Raw genomic sequence first — 22,644 nt, 5'->3', positions numbered from 1 at the left:
TTCAAACATCATGTAAACACAATAATGTGATTTGAATCAATATAAATCTGTGTAAACTCACTTTGAAGAACACACATAGATTATGTGCTTGTAAATCAATGTATTCAGGCATGTTAGTATAATATTCTGAGTAAGACACCTCCACATGCATCCAGACTCTCCTCGTGGCTTACTTCATTTTGACCTTAATGCAGTACCGACAAATAATCTCTAGTACATCGTGCTGTGGTGATTGAAGCCATAATACCAATACAACAAATCCAAAATCAAATTCCAAAAAACATCATCATCAGACTTTCAGAGAAAATAACTCAAACAGATGAATCATCAGACAGGGTCGCCAAGTATTTCAGCGAAAGAAACTCACAGCGAACCAGATGTAAGAAAATTAAAGAAACAAAATATCACATCCAAGATTAAAAGCAAAACAAAAACCCGAAGCAACTTATTTAGAATAACCGCAGGAAAGAATTCTGTATTTGGCAGCAGGAGATGAACCTCAAAGCCAACAGTAATACAGACTACATTAATATGCCAGTGTGGATTTTTCCACATAATTAAAATAATCTGAGGAGAATCACTGTGGACCTCACACAGGAAGCTGAGGAAGAATCATCGCCACATTCTTACCTGTTAAAGTCCCAGTGCTCCTCCGCTGCTCAAACCTGATCCGTACAGCCGGGACAGCGACTAGACGCCTGAACCACACTCACTGCTGACTAAACCATCGTTCACTGCACACACACCTCCACTTTCTCACACTGCTCACCTCATTTAATGCCCTCACAGACAGACAAACCTTCCCTTGCGATTGTGACACCTTACTACTCATATTCTTTCGAGAACCTTGTCATGACTTGGAAGCTAACTGACTCTTGCGAAAGTGAAGCGTTAGGAGATCTGATGTCAGAGCCACGGTTAGAATAACAAGCGTTATGGGAGGAGGAAGCTGAGGGCTGTGGACTGTGATCCAACAGTACAGGTTGGGACAGATCTCTCCTCACACCTCTCTGCCCTTCCCTGGTTTCATTCCTCATGCTGCAGGGTGGAGAGGAGAGATCTTTTATATCACCTAACAACCTGAAAGCTCCACGCCTGGTGACTGCATCTTATCTCAGCGCTAAACAAATACAGGATTTCTAGATAACAAAACAACTCATACAGAATCTGAGACTTTTACTGCACATCACCTGAGTATTCAGTATAAGGTTCTATCGGGCATTTTGGACGGACAGCACATAAAGATGCAGTGAGGGAGCTTTATGTCCTTGTAGAATTATAGTTGTATCTTTCAAAGTTATGGATTTCATATTTCAAAAGTCAACATATGTGAGATTTCAGCTAGATAGAGTGGCAGACAGATTATAACTTATAATGTGATAATGATATAATGGTAGATTCCACACATTTACTCTATTGTGAGTTAAGAGTTCTGTAAAAGAGACAATACTGTGATAAATGACAATATCATGGAAGCATATACATTGTTTCAACAAATCTGATTTCTTCTTGATAAAGTTATTAATCACATGACAGACAGCAATTTGATTTGTTTAGACTAAATTGGAAATTCATTTTTTCATGTTTAACACCTATACTATCCAGTCAAAATTTAACATTCACATAAGACCAAAGCAAAGGTCCTGAACGCCTTTAAAGCTTTGTTTTGGGTTGTTTATTTTTGCCTCCACACCCGATTAGACACACCTGTGGACCTGTGGACTTTGAGGCTGCCATGTTTGCTGAGGACGGATGCAGCTGGCCAATCAGAACAACTGAAGTGTGCTTTTTCTAAAAGGGTGTCTTAAAGCGATATTACCTAAAACACTCTGTTTTCACCCAGTGTGCACAGGTGCAGTCAGTTTGAAATGGTTCATTAATAATAAAACTTACTACTAACAAACTAGTTTTACGTGAAAACATTCACATCAGAAACTCTACAATAAGTCAAACAAGTTCTGTTATCAAGAGCAGAGTTTTGAATGCGTGGTGATATTAATCCTCAGTCCAGCTCATTGCAGAAACACGACGTCATGCTGTGATCACTGTTACAATTTTCTGTCATATTAAAATCCTATTGGTTCCCTGGCAAAAGGACTGAATCCAGTCCTGGCCAGTAGTAAGACTAATGCAGCAAGAAGCTCGAGAGGGAGCAGCGTCTCTGAAGCCTGGGAATGTTGTGGTAGCAACCAGAGCAAACACACACTCCAGTGAAAGTGCAAATACTGAGATCATTTTTCTTTTTTAAATGAGTTTGATTCTTTCTGGGTCATTTTGTTTTGCTTTGTTTATCATTATACAATAGCGACACAGGAAAAATGCTGCACCACGCGAATGACAGTAATGTGGTGGTAACATAGCAACAGTAAGAGGGCTAAGGGGTCTTATCCCGTTTGGGGTCTTGGCATGTTTGGCGTTGGCATGTTCTCCCCATGTGTGTGTGGATTTCCTTCAGGTATTCCGGTTTCCTCCCACAGGCCAAAGACGTTCAGATTCGGTGAAAGTCTACGTTGCGTAGGTGTGAATGAGTGTATCTGTCTCTGTGTTTCAGCCCTGTGATTGGCTGGCAATGTGCCACAGCTGTATCCTGTCTCTCACCCAATGGACCTCTGATAGAGGCTCCAGGCCCCCACAAGCCTGAAAAGGATGAGCAGCCTTTGCCATAAACTGAAAAGTATCACTGCTTACTTTAGCTGGGATAAATCCTCATATTATAAAATGTTTGACTCAGTATGAAGACCTGGAGCTCAAACCGACAAAAAGAAACTCAGCAGAGTTCCTGTGTATTTAGGGCCTGGGTCCGTGCTTATGAAAATAAGCCCAGCTCAGTCTGCTTCAGTGGGGCCGACCACACGTGCACACGGCCCAGGGTGCCAGAGAGGACCTGGCCTGTGGCTTTCAGGGCATGCAAACCACAAACCACTTCCTGTTGCTGACCAGGACGGAGGAGCTAATTGCTCACAGGAGCTGCACTTGTACTAATACATGTCAAAGACGACAGGTAAAGAACGTCATTTATCATTTATCATTTGTCTTCACATTCACATTAGATTTGTAATGAATACAAAATGTACAAAATGTTTTGGAACATTCAGGGGGGAAGGGGAACAGTGTGTACTAATCTAATACAAGAGGTTTAGCCCTTGAAAACATATCAAATGTCCCTTTAATTCCATTCAATAGAGGCCCAAATACTCCATTACAAAGACAGTGGAGAGAAAGTTTATATCATATTTTTATATTATATGCAGTGAAGTGAGAATAGATTAATATAAATACTACACTTACGTACAAACACAAAGCATGTTTACTTCATTCATTCATTCACTGCTGCTCATTTAAATGCATGCTTATATCCACGCTTTAAATGGTTTTAAAAGCTGAAAGGAAACAGACCCATGAGGCCAATAAGCCGTTCATAAGCCACGAGCGATTACACAAAGCAGCAGTTACAGGTCCCTTTGTGCTGTACAGCCTCAGTCAGAACCATCAACCTCTGTGTGTGTGTGTGTGTGTGTCACCATGACTCACTTCCTTATTCATCAGCACAGAAAATTAAAGCGGGATCTGAACTTTTCATCAGTGCTGACAGACACGCTGAAACTCTGAGAGCAGCTGCAAGCATCAGCAGAAGAACCGCTGCCAGGATCGTCCCTGTACCTTTCAAATGTCTCTCCCCTGCTGTTAAGTGCAGTAAGATTTGTAACAATCAGATAAATCAGCTTTTTCAATGAGTCAACCTGTTCCTATTTACATTTTCTGTCTAAAGTAAGCGTTGGTAACACAGCATGACAGTGAAGCGATCACATATCACAACCCGCAGGACAAAAGTCAGTCCTTACATGCTAATACACGCAGGCTTGAACTCACAGGTACTCACAGGTAGAAGCTGATGGCTGGGGCCCTTGTCCTAATAGCCCAAAACGTGATTTACAGACACACACCACTCAGCCCAGATGCTGATGTCACTGACCTGTCGGGGATGTCCCGCGGAGCTTTAGCCCCTCCTGCACGAGGCACGGCCTTCGAACTCTTGTTGGCAGTCATGTTTGCCTGTGGACCGCCCACCGACCTGATGAGCAAACAGAGGGACATGAAACAACAGGGACATTGTCATACAGTAGCTCTATAACTGTTAGGAGAAACACAGATGCCAGAGTCCATTAATGTGCACTAACACAAATAAACAGACAACACATACTCAAACTACACAGGAAGATAACAAGGAGAGGTCCAGAAGAACAGAAACCATCTGCAACAAGCACCTTCAATCACTTTATTCTTCATTTGCTGACATTTGCAGCTCAGAATCAAAGTCAATCTGACAGAAATCATCAGATGTTATATGTGAAATTGATTTAAATGGCCCTCAGCTACTGTGGAAATCATTCTCTAACGTTACTGTTCCAAATATGAAGCTTATCAGCGGCGACCACTAGCACAGCAGCATTGATACGATATTGCATCATCGCTGTGCAGCTATAAAGGATCCTCTGTTCAGTCAGGCCTCACACTGATGGAAATATGGCTGTAATCCTTCAATGCAACATCAACAACTACAGGTTTCCTTCAACAAAAACCACCACAGCAAAATGTCGAACTCAATCACTGTGTTTATAGACGCACTACACTCCAATCTTCTGTCTGTACTGTCAGCGCGCCAAATGTATAAAGTTAGATTACTGTGATTATAACGTTTCTATGCTTCAGTAAATCGATTTAAAATTGCGTAATCTAGGTCTGTTGTTCAAAATAAACATTATTTGACTATCTAAGTCTATTTATTACCTCAACTGGAGAAGAGTACATGTTCCACCTGCATGTAAGGCTGCAGTTACACTCTGCCACTTCATGGGACTTGGAATTTGTCTAAAACTAAAGAACATCTGTCTTTATCAGGGCCTTTGCCTTAAAATGCAACTTCTCTAATGGCCACTAGGCGTTGGCTCCAGGAACACGTTGGGGCTTGAGGATGGATTAGACTCCCTTAAGGACACAGATACTGGCAGCAGAGGGACACATCATCCATAGCAGATGTGCACACACTTCTTCACACACGTCATGTTAGTGCCTGTGTATAAGACTCTCGCTCCACACACTCCCCGCTATCTGTCTCTGTGACTGTGTGTTTAAAGAAGTCAGAGAGCAGGTAAGTGTGTTAACAGCCCACATTGCTGCAGTTTTCCTTTAGTTTTATTCTTACACTTGCAGGTACGACTGACATAAACAGAGGACCAAAGTGACATCACGCAGAAGGTACATGAACCTCACATCCATGCAGATTATTTGACATCTAATTTTGGGATATATTGGGGGCTTGTTTGTTGACTGACTGGACCCCTGCATCTGACATAGATGGCAGCAGTGAGCAGTAATTCCTTCTCTTCTCTTCTGTGGGGAATGCCCATTAGTTTAATCTCCCATTTAACACTTAAAATGCATTCTGACAGCAGGAAAAGCTGAGAGGCAGCGTTCCTTGCAATAAACATTTCCTGGACTTAATCTCACATCAGAGCACCAATTAGCAAAATCCTCCCATCAAACCGGAGGTTATTACCCTGAAAATCACTTTTTCCAGTGCAGCAATGACCCCACTAAGAAAACCTTCAACTTCCATTCTTCAGCTGAAAATGACTGTTCTGGTGTGTAAGGAGGTCAAATGGAGACCCCTCGGGATCAGAGGTGGAGGATGGGAGGGTGCCTGGCAGCGTGACTTGTTTACAGGAAGTTGTTGTATGAAGTAGCCAGCCAACCAGTAGTGGAGCTCAGTTCTATAGAGACAGACGAGGAGAAAGGCGGCATTCCTGCTGTCAGCTATTTCCTGTAACTGTCGCCGGTTAAGAGGAGCAAGCGTTCATCATTATTTTGATCAAACAAAGAGTGAAGCGCTCCTGTCCTGCAGAAAGATCTGCCTGTGCTGCTCTGTTACTCTGAGATATGGAGTAAGTGAAATGTATTACAGAATAAGAGCACAAAGATGCAGAGGAGTAATGAGGTGCTGCAGCTTCTATGATGCATTTCATGTGAACAGAAATGATAATCTCGTAATAAAAGTGCATAAATCTACCAACATTATTCCCCTTAATCAGTCAGCCTCAGGCAGATTTATAGCATGGAGAGTGTTAAGGATGTTTTTCTTCTATTTGGGCTGCAAATATGAGCCAAAGCCATAAGTCTATAAGTGTGTGTTAAGGCAGCAAAGTGCCTGTAGGAAGATATGATTCTAAATTATTGCCCTTTCATTAACTCCAGGCAGACACCCAGTCTAAATATATTAACATTACTGACAAATGGCTGCTGAATAAATATACAGTATTCATGGAAAATCTGTATTTGAAGGTTTGAGTCACTAACTGGTTTATTTGCTCAACAGTATCCAAACACTCTCTTGTCTGATTGTGTAGATTGAGACATTTGAATTAGTCGTTAACTCAAACATAAAATATTAGGGGGAGATTCTGTTATCTTGAGAGCAGTGCTCATTTTCTTAAAATTTTATTAATTTGTCCAATTGAGCCTTTAAGGCAGAGGAATGGGCCACAGAGGTATGAGACTGGCTCTGCAATGCAAACACCAAGGCGTTAGCCCAGGGACTTCCTGGCGTCTGATACCATCTCGTCACAGAGCCACAGGCTGTAAACAAGCACTTCTAACCCACATCCACAGCATCTTTGAAGTGCATTCAACCAGAATCCACACAGAGTTTCTGTTGAAAAGTCCGAACCAACAGAAGTAGTCAGAAGTACGGAAACATTCCTTCTCTCTATAGTGATTTAAAGACACACTTGACTCCTAGTGATGATGACATATACACTGGCACAGTTTGAGGCAGAGTGAGACCTCTTTAGGCAACAGATGACATCAGTATTAGATTGTATAAGCTTTGGCTGAGTGTCATCCGCGTCATCTCTGTCCTCCAGCTCATATCTAATAGTAGCAGATCAAGGAAAGTGGACTAGATTACTTCCCACATCTGAGTCAGAGCTGAAGGAGCTACTTGAGAGAGTGGAACATCCTCAAGACTAAACAAGTCCTGTTGCCTTGGAGCTCGAGACACAGGGCCGTATTCAAACAGCACAGAGGACAAAGACTTAGACTTAGAAGACTTAGTTACTTAATGCTAAGAGATTCAGTTAACAATCTACTATGGCGTGGGATAATGGTCGGGCCCTTAAGGGATAAGAACTATAAGTAGAAAGTTCCATTACAGAAACTACAGATCAGTATCATGTAACAGGATCAAAATATTAAACTTATTTACAAAGGAATCAATACAAAAAGTGAACTGGGAAAAGGAGAAGATAGAGTTGGACAACAAATAAAACAGACAATATAGAGAGGAGAGGAGGAGGTCGAGGCATTCATCTTCAAAGTTCAGACAAGCTAATTAACTGTATGTGTCTCCTACTAATTTCCTGGCTTCATTATGTTCTTCTTCAGACGTAGGCTACAAATAAATATGTGACAGCATATTGGTGAAATTAGCCTCAAACAGTGTCTCCATTAGACTGTGGGCTGGAATAAAGAAGCACTTTGTTCCACATGTCCTTGAGAGGGAGATGTGGTTAAAAAGTAAGCCTTTTATCAGTGTGTGTGTGTGTGTGTGTGTGTGTGTGTGTGTGTGTGTGTGTGCGTGTGTGTGTGTGTGTGTGCGCGTGTGTGTGTGAATCAATTAGGTTAAAAAAAGGAATCCACAAGTCCTTGGCCATGTCAGATTTGACAGATCATCTGATACACAGCACTCCCCACCACATGCAGGAATGTACTAATATTTGCTCTATCCATCAGGCTGCATTGAGAATATTAGAGAATGTGGTGAGAGCACAGGGGGGGAGGTGGTGGGGGGGGTGGAAACACCTGGACTCAATGCCAAGACTTTCTTTCTCATTCAACAAAGGCTACACACAAAATATGCAAGCTCTCAAACTTCACCACCTGGCACTCCCTGTTCACTCTGAGGGCATTTTTTGCAGAGACAAGATGCTGGTTTGCAGAGCCAGTGCTCAATGGGAACCTTCAAAGTTTCCACAGGTCTCCTAACAGGATCATTTCAGGATCACAGTGATTGATTCCAAGACCCCAACGTCACCAGTGTTTTGTTGCTAGACCTTCTGACTGTCTGAACACGACGGGACACAAGTGTTCATGTGAAGTGAGGCCATATTTGGCCATCATTTCTAAGATAAAAATCAAGCTCAGGCCACATTTAAAATATCATGTCTGGGTTCAGCTGGCCAGTTCACTGCTCCGTCTCCCCACGAGCAGCTGCAGCAGCGAGAGTGTGGGATCCTGAATAAGCAGTAAAGTGTAACATTACCCCCATGTCATTAGGAGGCAGAGCTTCCTCTCTACCTCAGTGATTCAATCACCAAGGGAGAGAGAGAGAGAGAGAGTATTCTGTCAGTCTGGCTCGTATTAAGAACTCCCTGCTCTATGTTGGACCGGGTGGCTCTCAGACAGAGATTGTGTCAGGTTGAGTCACACTTGGACACTCTTGGGTTACAGGTTCACCCTAAACCTCCAACTTCTCTTCTGGGGGCAGTACGACACCCACTTTACTGCCGAGGGCCAGGCCCCAACCCGGCACTATCTATGAACACAAAACACGCTGACGTTGACATTGATGTAACACAGTGCGGACGTCACCATGAACAAACCTCCTTTAAGCGCCATGACACACTTTGTTTATCCTAAGAAACAAGCAATGACACATACATGAATACAGACTAACGGCTGCTCCTCAGCTTCTCCTGCCAACAGGTCCTCCGCTTCTGCTGATCAGCATCCTGCCTTCAAGGTTTAGAGAAACACTGTGGAGCTTCCAATAGGGAGAGGAAGAGTGAAAATGTGAAAATTCTCAACTCATTCCAGACGTGGCAGCACTGGCTGACATGACTGCATGAGCCCACACACTGATCCAGGCCATTGTTTCGGTATCTGCAGAAAGACAAGTTTTGTCCACTCGGGACAAAGGGGGTTTGAGCCGGCTGAGTTGGGACGTTCACAGAGCATGTGAGTGTGGGAGTTGAGTTACTGCATAAATATCCTAGTAGAAGGGGGTCCGGCCCCGACGCACAGCCCAGCATAATACAGTCCACATAAAAGCATTTACAACAGACATATGGACTGTCCACACACATAACCTTGTACCGTAGGACAAACACAGTTGGGAAAACAAAACGTCTCAGTTGGGCCTGGGAGCCTGATGCATTGCACTCTGGATGTATGTGCCCTGTAAATAATCTGCACTTTATCAAAGGCACAAAGCTACAGCTGCTTTAGGAAAGGCCAACCTTTGTCTCCTTTCCACAAAACGAGCCAGTTTGTCTTTTATCTGAGGACATGGCTTTTTGGAGGGCAGTTGAGGCCCTTGTAGTCATTCCTTCCACACCCCAGCGTCTTTGTGTACAAGAAAACCACCCATTTTTCTGCGTACTGGCAGTTACACATTGCCATTCCTACAAAATTACCCACATACTCCGTCACAGATTCTGCAATCCCGCCACCATTTCTCCGTGGGCCAGGTGGAACCCATTCCTTTTTTTATCTCCTCCACCTTTTCTTTGTAGCCATTTCAGCTTTTTTTTCAGGGCAATCATGACATATTTTTCTCTTTGTGGAAAAGAGGAAAAAGCCTTCAGTGTAACCTAGATATGAGCATGCACAGCTGCAGAGGCAAGCATGTGGAAAACAGGCTTATATCCATCTGAGCTGCAGCAGGGGGGCTAGAATCTGTGTCACAGCACTGACCTCTGGCACACAGCCTCTGACTTTACAAGGATGTGGAGCAGACAACACATATTCTTGTGTTAGCCCCTGTATCAAAGTCACGCACTACCTAATCAAACTAAACACAATGACTCCTTATGCATCATCTGTGCCGTGTTGTGTTTTGTCTGCAGTGACTGTAGATTTAACGTCATTTTCAAACTAGTTGCCTCTTTCAGAACATGAACAGTTTGGGAACGTAGACAGAAGTTTAAATTTCCAAGGATTCCATCCAAATATGGAAATTTTAAGTCAATTTCCAAATAGTCAGCAAGAAACCAATCATGGTTACACTGAAGGAAACATAATACAATTATAAAATCAAGACATCTTGTGGAAACGCACTTGTTATACACAGATGCTTTGTCCAAACTCTCAGGAATAAAGGAAGGAAAGAAGGAAATGAAATCAGTATTAGTGTATTAAAGTGAAATAAAACTACAAAATAATGAGCTTTGGGAAAATGATATCCAATGATGTCAGAGCTTGGTCACTGGCTTTTACTAACAAGCTTTCAGATCTCCTGAACCAGTGCAAATATTGGAGTTGTGCTTGCCAAAACTTAACATATGGTGTGGATTTCCAATCAGAATTGTGTTGTACTACATGATGGTAACTCCTTGTAAAAACAATTTTTAGCTTGGTGCTATTTTTCCTTATAAGCGCCACAACTTTGTCTCACCTACTTCACATAGCAAAAGCAGCCAACTGAAGTGATAGAGCGATACAGTGAACTTCAATAATGTAATGGAGAAGAAACCAATTACAAACTCTGGGCAGAACAGGGCAGCAGTGAAGACAACGAGGAGTGTGGAGATGGTTGGGGCTTCGCTTTAGTCAGAGTCTGAAGACAGACTCGTGTTCTTGTCTCTAAACTTGTCAGATCAGCAGAAAGGGGAAAATTAAGCGATGTTGTTTACATGTTCAGGCACTCAGAACAGAGAGAGCTTATGGTGCATTACAGACAACTCAAACTGATGTGCCAATCGCCTTTTTCAGTGTATTGTTCATTTACGATTTACAATTAAAACCCTGTGCTGACGTTTCAGGACTTTATGACCTTGCCACATGGAGACCAGTTTCTTCTGTTCAACCATACTTCTTCTTTACATCTGGCATTGTGGGTCGTGAAATGTTGGGTTCAAAGTTCTAACTTTTGAATGGAACACAGCATTAGAGCCGACAGTATGTGTTTTATTTCTATTTTTATGCAGTCTTGGGGGCAAATTAAGTAAAAACCCGAGCAACCTAGCCGCATATTTGAGCTCGTAACCCAGTATGAAGTGGAGACAACCGACATCAAATGCCACCAGATCTCATCACGGCTGCCTGCTGGGAGTCTGTTCAGATTCACTACAACAGGACTGCACCATATTTATTCAGTGTGTGTGTCAGATCTTTATCATGTTCCGACACAGCTTTGGCTTTATGGACACAGTATCCCCAAAGGTGGGACCAAGCCGTTGTTTTGACACTCTTATGTAAGTCAACAGTCACTGAAACACACTGACAAGTCTGTCAAGTTACAAGCCCTAAACTTTGAATATTGTCAGAATTGGATTTATATTAAAGTTTTAAAATGTAACATATGCATGAAGAACACTGATTTAGATCAAAGGATCAGATGAGATAAACTGATACAGAAGTATTCCACCTCTACATCAGCTGACTTCCCCTACAGCCAGTCCTCCTCTCTGGCTATAAGCACCAGACTGTACTCAGCAGCCCAGATGTGAAGCTGTAAAGTACTGGTGAAAACGTCTGCAGCAACCTCTTCTGGGTCAATAAAGGGCAAATATGGAGTTTCAGCCTTTAACAGTTCAACTCTTTTCCCCAGAAAGACAAAAAACGATCCGAATTCTCCCTGAAGCTGGCAGGAGGACGGCTCAGATAACAGGAGCACGAGCAGCACCTTCAGCTTTTCAGAGACTAACTGATTTAAGTATTTCATAAAAAGTTTAATAACAGATTTAGTTGGATGTTTGACTTTATGGTTGATTAAATTGGACGAAAAAAATCCGGGAATGTTTGTTTGTTTGTTTGTATGTTTGCTGGGTAACTGAACATTTTATGAACTCATTTTGATGACGTGAGTGGATGGAATTCTCACATGATTTCTCAACATTGAACGCCAAAAGCACCACACCAAACTGACTAACTAACTAACATGCAGCGAGGGGTGGCGTGTGGGGAGAGCGGAGGACCTCCACAGTTCAGTCCATCAAGAGGAGGCTTATTGTCTGACCGGCACAATAGAAAGCTTTTCTTTCACGACAAAAGACAGCTGGTGTTGAAAACACTGCCAAAGCTTTCACTCACTGTACGACATTATACTGTAAGATAAGAGAATTCACAGAGACTGGAGTTTTGTTTGTGAAACCTAATATCCTGTATAAACAACAGATTTAACAGATTGAAACACAATAAGAATGTGTTTCGTACCGATTTCAGTACATTCTGTTTGTGTATTTGGTTTTACATGATTATAGACTCTAGTCAGATTTATGTCACTCAAATCTATTTGAGTCAGAGGTTTCCTGGTTTAACTTGACGTAACTTGACGTAACACTTGCGACTCTGTTTTGATTTTGTCTCCACTGAGTTGTGACTTCACTTGGACTTGGATAACGTCACACAAAACAACAGCCAGTGGAGGATTAAAAGGTCAATAGTTAACATACTAGTGCTTAGTTAGGTCACATCTTTGGTCACATTGGTCAACAACTAGTAGTTAGTGACTTACTAACCAGGTTAGACTTTAAAACTGTTCCGAGACCAAACCTGTAGCCAGTTTGATCTTCTGATGTGATGATGAAACAAATGATATTACTAGCATAGATTAACTTTAATTTAGATAGATAGATAGATAGATAGATAGATAGATAGATAGATAGATAGATAGATAGATAGATAGATAGATAGATAGCAAGTTAAACAAACAAAACAGGTTAGAGAATTTTCAGGTGAATTCTAGCCAGAGAACCACAGAGGGGGACAGAGAAAGAGAGAGAGAGAAAGAGTTCAAGTGAAAGATGAGGGGCTCTGGACTCTCTGCTTCTCTGCCGCTGCCTGCTGTTGTGGATGTTTGACGGTATCTCGGTGTAATTACAGCCCGCTGGGACCCTGTGCTCCGTTCAAAGGGTCACTAACAAACACACTGTGGTCACCCCGCTAAACTCCATTTCCCCTCTGAACATGTCCATGACCAAATATGGTCACAGGGACATTGTGTCTACACTTGAACGCACCTTGCAACTTTCTTACAGCGTTTTCTGTCATTGTTTCGACACTTTCACCGGCTTCCTGCGTCTAAACCGTGAAACCTTCCTCCTCAAAGACGCGTTTTATCACTGAAGTTAGAAAAGAATCAAGCGGCTTTACCTCGCAGTTTCTCCTCACATCCATGGCCGTTTCTCAACAGATTATAATCCCTTTGAGAAGCACAATCCCTCTCGTCTGCTCGGTGCAAAGTAAACTGTGGCCGGATACCTGCCTTCCTCAATCAACTCCGACTCATGTCTTTCCAACAAAACCCCCCCGAAAAAAGGAAAGCGAAATCCTGCCTCCTCTCCGGGCTCGCTGCGGAGGGGAAGGCAGGACTTGTTGCCATGGAGATCGGTTGTTTGCCCCCCATTTTTCAGGGATTTGGCCCCCTGCCCTTGAGACAGGCATTCAGCTGCGTTTATTGTCATGGTGAAAGCCGCATGTTTGCATATTCATTAGGGGATATGTGTCTGTGTGTGTATCTATCTATCTATCTATCTATCTATCTATCTATCTATCTATCTATCTATCTATCTATCGATCTATCTATCGATCTATCTATCTATGTTAAAGAAGTAGTAATAGTAGTAAAAGTAAAGTAAAAGTCATTTACTTTCGTATCAAAAGTAAAAGGGTGCAAGATTGGCTCCTTCCGCAATGATTGTAATAATATTGAAAACGATGTAATAATTAAAGACACATTTTTACTCTGGTGAATTGACAGAAAAGAGTGAAAAACAGAAGAATGCAGGAAATAGGTGGGAGGGAAAGAAACAAAGAAAGAAAGACTTTTTAATTTCTTCTAAATTCCTCATGGATACACCATCATTTCATCCAGTGTCTTTTGAAAATTCCATATCTCCCAGCTTCTAAATTACAGTACCATACCTGTCTTAAACCATTTGAGATAATTATTGTATATGCAAGGCGTGTCCCTGATCCTAAAGCATGCAGCCTGGGACTTCACCATAAGTGTGGAGTTCCTATGGAGCTCAGCCGCAGGCATGAACCTCAAAAATGTAAATATTCTACCAAAACGTAATATTCTCAAATTTAACCTCTGAGCTGTGACTGTGGTTCTGGAGAATTCACTGAATTATAAAGTGAATCTTTTGTTCTTGTGAGATGTCAGCTCATATAAAAGCACACATTCATATCCAGTCTGTGCATCTACAGAGACAAGATTACATAAAAACATCTCTGGTTTGCTCCTAGCTTTACTTTAGAAAGACTGGAAGGGCTGTTCACTTCACAACACAAACAAAACAAACATCAATGAAGAATCGGATTTGTTTGGCAGTTAATCCATCAAATATTGCTCCATGCATAATCTCTGATCAACAGACGCCAACACAAGCACACTGTCTCTGCACAATCATCTCTGCATAGTCAGCTACAATCGCTTGGCAGACGGATTCAGTGTAAAGAAGTAAAGGAAGTTCTGTATCTGATTTACCATGAGGTCATCAGCTTGGCGTTTTGATTTGTTGGGTTAAGTATAAAGTATAATGGGGCCTTGACAATAACACGCTGCATGGAGTTCTTGTATTTGTTCGCCAGCCTGTACTTTCATCATTTCCTCTTATGGCCTTTGAAGTACTGGGCTCTTGTCTTTCTCTCCCTTTGCCATTGGTGGTTATCTCTCTAAACAACTACATGCAACATGTTTACTGCAAAATAGTAAGATATCCTCATCTATAAATCTCCTCTCACACACACAGCCCTGTTCCATTCAGTCTCTTGTGGCTTCTTATCATTCCACAGACTTGGGAACAGAGGAAGTCACAAAACCCAGACAGTCGTCTTTACAGTCAGCAGGAAGCCCAATGATCTGCCACTACAGCTTCTCTCAGTTTTTCATGGGTTTCCAATGAATCTCCTTCCTGGAGACACAGCAGATCCACAAAAGACCGAGACAACAACAAACTTTGATTCCTTTTTGTGGTCTGTTTTACCAGAATGCAACCACCTGACATCCCTGGAATTTGCGTGTTCCACCAGCCGTAATTCCATTTGGGCTTCTCATGTGGAGCTGCGTTTGGCTTCGGCCTACATGACATGGGAACATCAAACAAAGCCCAAACCCAAACATGCATCTGTGCCATGTTACATTCACATGCAAACAAAAGAATCACATCCTTACTGCCGTGACAAGGCGCTCCATTGTGCCACGCTCCCAAACGTTCACTTTAAAGGTTTAAGACTGTCAAGCTTCCTCATCATCATCTCCCAAAGCCCTCACATACAGTCACAATCATTCATACGCTGCTGTAGACACAATAAACTCAATTTAAAACCCAAAAGGGTAAAGGATCCAACATATTCCAATTTTCCAAGACGTTGAACGTGATTCCTTCACACGGCTGTCAGACTTTTCTCACCTACATTCCAAATATTCATGTCAGATTCCTTTTGTCAGCGTCTGGTAGATAACCAAGGGTTAGTGGGTCGAGAGACAACTTTGAAATTAAAAGCAACCAGCACTGGTGAGCAGTTTGGACTCCAAATCATTACACTATCATACAATCACCTGCAGTATCGTATCATTAAGATGTGTTCTATGCAATAAACACCATGTTTAGTGTCAGAAAAGGCCCGAGGCAACAGTTTAACTCCAGCGTTAAGTTGAGTTATGTTGACACGTCTTATCAACGGTCCTGCTTATGAGATACAGCCTGTCAGTGCTGATGGAGAGGACAGAACATGGACACAACACGTCCAGCGGGACACCCTGTACTCTCTGAAGAATCGCTGATGTGTGTTAGAACTACAGCTGGGACCAAAACACAGTAAGGCCGTAAAGTCATGGTCTTAAGTCTGCGTAGGTTCAATCTCAGTCACCATGAATTACAGATTTGTACTATTATTGGTTTGGTTTGTTAGTTTCTTTCAATCTAACTTTTAACTAGATGTGGTCTTTTTAAGCACTTGCAGATGCGATGTTTTACGTGAATGGAGACATAACTTGTTGGGATGATTCATATTACACTGAATGCTGCAGCCTCAAGCACAGTTAAAGTGTGTTTTCATTTGAATACATGGAGTCTATGGAGAAAACTACAACCACTGCTGCTCCTGCCATTGTGCCCTGGAGCAAACATGAGGGGAATTCCTGATTTCCACATTGACCACATTAATCCATTCACCACCGCTGCCTCCCACTGACAGAAACAACATCTGAGCCCAACTCTGCAGCAGGAATGATCATCAATACTGTCTGCATAATAATCAATCAATACAAAACTCAATCCAATGCAATCTGCCAACCTCGCATTTAAACACTGGAATCTTGTGCAGAGGAATTCAAATAAACTCCTTCCTTGAGCAAAAACAGTGTGTTGTGGCCACTAAAAGAATGAGAATGATGAATGTAACACAGACAACAGTGCTGAAGATTACAGCTTTTATGAAAAGGTATGATATTCTTTGTCGACAACAGCCACAGCATGAGTTTCACCGTTTTCCATGAAGAATATTGTGTGTGTGTGTGTGTGTGTGTGTGTGTGTGTGTGTGTGTGTGTGTGTGCGTGTGTGTGTGTGTGTGTGTGTGTCAGCAGCAACATGTTCCATCTTTCCTCCTCCCAGTTCGCATATTTGGGACAGATCAAAATCAAAGGCTGAGGCGCCCCCTGTAGTCCAGCCCTTGACATTGCAGCAGACCAGTTGATGGCCAAAGACTTCAGTCGTCCTCAGCAAACAAAGACGCTTTTCCAACAGCGATGACAGCCAGCATGGATGAATAACTCCACTTAAGAATCTAATCAACACTACAGACCGCAGAATGCATGAACAGACGAACGTTCCAGTCAACAAAACTGTCATTAGATAACACAAGTGCTGTTGTAAAGTTTCTAAATATTGTTATAGTCATGTTTGATTTTCTTTAAATGAAGTGTGAACGCGGTGAATGGCGAGTGTAGTACCTGTGTTTGTGAGCTGCTGCAGGGTTTCCTCAGTGATCCATTGTGGAGCTGAAGCTCTGTTGCAGCCTGAAAAGTGACTTTTCCTCCTCTGTCTGTATAACAGCAGCAGCAGCAGCAGCTATGGGGGGAAAAAAGGAAAAAAGTGGACTGCGCAGGAAATGATGACGCAGCTGTATGTAAATCATTCTCATGGCTTACCAAATATTTGCAGGCAGCCTGTAAAGTGAATCATCTCACCCATCAAAGCGGTGACAAAGGTCTTGATTCGCTTTATGATCTGGGGTTTTTGAAATGATGGGAAGTCGAGTTTGATTGGCTGTGCGCCAGCGGTGTCCAGATGTTTGTAATTGAAGGAAAATGAGGAATGTCTTTCTGAATGCGGCATGAATTAGATACAGTAGGAACTTACAATGCCAAGGAATACAATCTGACATGTTTATGACCATATTCTCCATGATCCATTCTTTTAAATGTGTTTGCACTTCTTTATTCAGGGTTTTTGTTATATTTTTGTATTTCTACTTATCCAATATTTGCTTGTTATTCCGTGTTTTATTTATTTAATCTCATTGTTTTTTTTATGTTGTTATTTTTCCTGACTTTTGTGCATTTGTGTGTCTTTATTACCTCTGTCAATAAAAAAATGTCTCTGGAAAGCCCTTTGAGTTGCAGTTCTGTTGGAAAAGTATTACAGAAATGAAATTGGATTGATCTTATTGGGACTTCTGGACCTCTGGCATGAACCCTAACAAAGAGTTTACATTTTGATGGATTCAGAACTGCAGAAAGAGGTTCTAACTACAACTCAAAGTATTTGTCACATGCATACTGTTTCACGAATGAACAGAAAATACCTACTGACAACAACCCCTCTCATATAAATCACTCATTTTAAGTTGTTTAAGTCATTCATTTACATCAAAAGTCCAAACTCTGCATACTTTCTTGTCACAAATGATTGAAAAGCAACTTGGTTTGATCTGCAGGACATTTCAAACAATTTCCAACACAAATTCACAAATATTACACAAATTTATTTCAAAGTATCACATATATAACAGGTAAGAACACTTTTGTAGATCACCAAACGTTTTGTTCGTTGAAGGCTTTCTCATATACACACTGTCCAACTCTGCACAAAATAAAACTCTTACAACTCGGGAGTCGGATCATCCTTTCACACCAAAGCCGCTCTCATGAGACAAAGAACCCTGACTACGGAGCTAAAGTTAGACGGGACAGGACATTAGATTAGGCAGTTGAAGAGGTCACAGATTTGAACAGTTAAGGATCAATAGTAGAGTTGGTTGACTATGATATTAAACAGAAACAGCATGATTTTATGGATCGAGCCTCAAGTCAAACGCCTTCCAATAACAAATTCAATCAATTGCAGTAGAGGAAGTTATGATGAGGGATGAAGGATTGAAACATGTAGAAGATGGATTATAAAACATGCAAATGCAAAGGAGGTAAAGTATTTGTATATTACACCGTTCTACACTTACACACCTGACCTGTGTGAGAGCTGCAGTGGAACATCGCCGTGCCGACAGTTCACCGGTGCAATCAGTAACTTCTGTTCTACGCTCACATTCCAGCACCAAATGCTCCATTAGGATGCTTTGAAAAATATGATCCAGATCTAATTGACTTCATCCTTCCTGTTTGTAAGACTGGCGAGATAACAGCTCGACCCTTAAAAAGCCCTTACATTGAACTAAACAGTCAAATAATGAAAATGGAAGAAATGGTCCCTCTAGCTGAGCCTGGATGGATTACAGTATGGAACATATGTGCGATGTCACCGGCTCTCCACTGACTCGTCGCTGTTGTCTCTACTGATTTGTACCGAGCTGTGAACCAAACACAACACTGCATTCCAATCTGAACTTCTTCGCAGATCAGACAGGGACCACAGATACAAGTCATTCATTTCAATTTTGTCTGGGTTTACCTGATTTATTCATCTCTTTCTATTAATTTGTCCAAAGTACAAACCAGCTGCTTGTACCGCCTTGATTTGTGCGTTATTTCAAATTCCAGGTGACTTGGCACTCGTGGCACTTCTGTGGTTTGACAGCAGTCGGAATGCAGCTTGTTGTTGGAAATCATATTGAAGTGTTCTGTGCAAGGAATTCAGTGCAACGGATTGAATGGAGTTGTGTGTGTGTGTGCGTGCAGCCGTAGGAGTAAACAGGTCGTGGCTTTGATTCTACATCTGAGGCCGATGTCTGCACAACTAATTTCACCACCGTATGCTTTCTTAGGAAACATACAAACCCACAAATAAGAATATGTGTGTACAAAGCATAAGAGATATGGGGACGTAACCGGGGCTCCGTCACAGTGTTTAAACTCCACCAGGAACATTTAAATCGCAGGGGCTGTTTAACTGAGGACAACATGGCGGTCGAACACGGACTTCCTCTGCTCCTGGACCTGCCTCCTCCAGCGCTGCTGTGCGTGCTCCACTTTGTTGAGTACGTTGGGTCGAGAGTGCGAACGGGAAAGAACGTTGTGAGCGTTGGCAAAAGGTTGTTGGTCCTGAAATCACACAAATGCATGTCAGAAAGGCAGAATCACAGCTCTAAAGGTTTCAGCTAAGTCATTATAAACCACACACAAACTTAGATCAACACACACCCGCCACATCCTGTGTCTCCAACTTCTCCGGCTGCAATTTATGTCTTTCAGATAAGCGTTATTAAAACTGCATATGTCTCTGGCTCTGTGACGACGGCAGGGATTTGTAGATGACATTCAATAAATTAATTTCACTGCCTAATCGCATAAGAATGTGGAATAGCAGGAGGACGTCTCCTCTGGTCACCGGCTGCTCCTCTAAGGTGGGCTGAGAAGTGGAGATCCAAGATATAAAATGATGTCACTTGCTTTCGCTCTGATTCTGGCTCCTCTTGTCAATGTGACCGTCGGGATTCAAACTTTCCCCGACTTTCCCAATACTTAAAGGAAAGTCATTTTTCTCCAAAAGATTGTTTTCTATTCCATGACTTTTGCAGGATTTGAATAAGTGACAGTATGGGAATGGGAATGCCGCTCCTTTAACTGCCAACTTCCTCCAGGGAAACTAGACCAATATTTACACTTTGCATTGTTGCGTGTCGATCATAGTTAAGCAGCCTATCTGGATCATAAATCCACTAAACAGACCAGGACACCAACTTCCTGTGTATTTAATGTGGCAGCACCAGATTTCAGTGAGAAATCAGCCACAGTCAGAAAACAACAGCTTATCCTCTGCGTGTGCGTGTGCGTGTGCGTGTGCGTGTGCGTGTGCGTGTGTGAACAGGAGGATAGCTGAGGGTTCCTGTGTCATGCAGGAGGCAACACCGCCGCTGCAGTCGTCCGGTCTGGTTGCTAATGGATTCTGCAGTGAGCCCTCCCACATACTGGACCAAACCCTTTTATGAATTGGATCTAGAGTTACTGCAGCAGAGTAGAAACTATACTGCACTTCCTGAAACGTGTCCTCGTCACACTGGGGCGACTGAAGCCGTTTGTTCAGAGACTCAGGGACGTGACTCACTGCTGGAGCAAACAACGGCGCTGGAGACGCTGGGCTCAGTTTCCTTGTTTGAACCTCAAGAGACATGGCTGAGTCACTAATCTGCTCGCTCAGTGGTTCATTTACCACACACACACACACACACACACACACACACACACACACACACACACACACACACACACACACACACACACACACACACACACACACACACACACACGATGGGTTGAATCAAGTGTGACGAGTCTTGCATTAAGGGATGTGGATGAACTCTACACACACACACTTAGCAGCCACTTTATGATATACACCTGTACAGTGTAATGAGGTGTTGATTGTTGTTGTCGCCTGCTTTGTACTGAGAGGAGCTTCTGCCCCTCTCTTGAATGTGATTGGGTTGAATTAAACATTAGAAGTTCCATTCAGTATAAAGCAGCATCACCATCGACACATTCAACAGTTATCAGGCTCACTGTGTTACTACGACGACTGATGCTATAACACAGAGAAGGTCACGTACCCCGGCGGTGTCGTCGTCACTCTGGATGAGCTGCGAGTGTCCGAACAGACGCCTCTTCAGAATGGGCTCCAGCAGAGTCAGGTACACCATGTAGACCAGCAGCAGGCCCAGGATGGACAGGTATATGATGATGGTCACCTGATGGTCACAGGTTCACGCATGTCCCGCTGAGTTAGGATGTTCTATTGAAACGCGAAAAGTGACAGCTGATAGCAAACTCACCTTAATGGTCCCTGAACTCCTCTCTTCATATTTACACTCGCAGAGTAAGCAGTATGCCTCCACGTCTTTCCCTTCCACCGGCATGGGCTCCACCACATGGAGGCAGTTACTGGAGGAGGAGGAGGAGGAGGAGGAGGAAGAGCCCAGTGAGACACACTGACTGAAGCTGGTGTGAGGGTGAATGTTAATGCCATGGCGCTGCACCTACCAGTCTTTGAGAGAGACGTTTTGTTTGTAGATGTGGCCCTCGAACTCTCTGTATGGAGGGCAGATGCATTTACAGCGAAAGTCTTCTGAATTCTGGAAAGAGAGCGAGCATCAATGGAACTGCTGGTTATTGTACAAGAACTGATTGATAAGTTGTGAGCCAGACACGACAACTCGGTAAAATTACACCTAAGATGATCAAACTAGACCAGCATACAGTGATTATGATTATTATGAAACTATGAGTCAACACATGAAGACCAGCCTGAACCCTCACTCACCTGGTATGACCCCTCACTCCACCTTACCCTGCGACATTCCCTCATATAAACCCCTTAAAGTATCGTATGAAATGTGGAGCCAGCGATATGCATCATCGAGGGCTGATTGATAAATTCTAAGCCCGGCACTTCAAGCTTCAGTGAGTCGTACGAGGCGGACAAACGGGGATCTGGTCATTGAATACTTGTGGCTATAAACTCGTTCCCCTGTTCACCTAATTTGCCCCCTCAGTCTTTCAACGGTTCTCAAAGTGGAATCAAATCCTCCAGCGCTGGTGGTAAACGGCGTCATATGATAGGGTCACAATTTATCAATCAATCTGAATTGGCCTCAGCGTCTCGTCGTTGCCGCCCTGTTTCGTCTTAGCTGCTGTGGTCGCGTGCAAATCGCTGTTTTATACTTAAGAGGAAGGATATTGAGTGGAACTATCAGCATTTTCTGTCTCATGCTAGCTAACCTAGCGAGCATAACACTTACCTTCGCTGTCACTTGAGTTAACAGTATAAAACAAACCAAAGTGAAAAGCTCGAAGAGGAGCGAAGGCTTCTTCATCTTCACAGTATGTCACAGATTCACAAACCAAGAGGTTTAACTTTAAATCGCAAACAAAATGTCGTCAGCGGTTCGACAACAGCCTATCAGCTGATGCGGTTAGCCATCAAGCTAATTCGGATAAACAGTTTCAGTTTCCGGGCAGCTGATGTGAAGCGTCCGGGACTGTGTGACGTCAGCTTCCGGACTGAGCCCACAGAGTCAATAAAGATGCTTTCAATGACATATGGGAAACTCCAAACTTCACTAGAAGGCTCAGCGTGACAAACGAACCGTGTCAGTGACCCAGTTTAGATATAAATCATCGTCAACAATCCAACAATTTGGTAAAAACCCGGATTATCACTTTCAGAGCAAAGAGCAGACCGTAGTTC

General features: G+C 42.7%; 2 protein-coding genes across 3 annotated transcripts in view; both read right to left on the bottom strand.

Moving 5' to 3' along the window:
• The window catches only part of dennd2b (DENN domain containing 2B), a 44,477-nt gene extending 27,419 nt beyond the window's left edge, over positions 1-17,058 (bottom strand). Inside the window, exons 1-2 of one of the 2 annotated variants that reach the window (XM_076155591.1) lie at positions 16,956-17,058; positions 3,974-4,072 (exon numbers count right to left, since the gene is read on the bottom strand). In XM_076155591.1, the coding sequence (XP_076011706.1) occupies positions 3,974-4,047 (74 nt within the window). In that variant the 5' untranslated portion in view covers positions 4,048-4,072; positions 16,956-17,058. Of the gene's footprint in view, positions 1-3,973; positions 4,073-13,149; positions 13,304-16,955 lie in introns of those variants that run through there. The other variant, XM_076155590.1, reaches the window with a different exon arrangement.
• Positions 17,059-17,828: 770 nt separating this feature from the next.
• tmem9b (TMEM9 domain family, member B) lies at positions 17,829-22,432 on the bottom strand. Its single transcript, XM_076156155.1, has 5 exons — positions 22,196-22,432; positions 21,438-21,529; positions 21,230-21,338; positions 21,008-21,145; positions 17,829-19,502 (listed from the first exon to the last, which is right to left on the bottom strand). Exons 1-5 carry the CDS (start codon positions 22,268-22,270, stop codon positions 19,347-19,349), a joined length of 570 nt encoding a protein of 189 aa, XP_076012270.1. The 5' UTR covers positions 22,271-22,432; the 3' UTR covers positions 17,829-19,346.
• Positions 22,433-22,644: the final 212 nt, after the last annotated feature.

Source organism: Genypterus blacodes, unplaced genomic scaffold (genome assembly GCF_046128005.1).
Source record: "Genypterus blacodes isolate CSIRO-AG114 ecotype Tasmania unplaced genomic scaffold, CSIRO-AGI_Gbla_v1 ptg000067l_1, whole genome shotgun sequence".
Lineage (NCBI taxonomy): Eukaryota > Metazoa > Chordata > Actinopteri > Ophidiiformes > Ophidiidae > Genypterus > Genypterus blacodes.
Note: the sequence above shows the minus strand (reverse complement) of the source record. Positions and strands in the feature narration are given on the sequence as shown.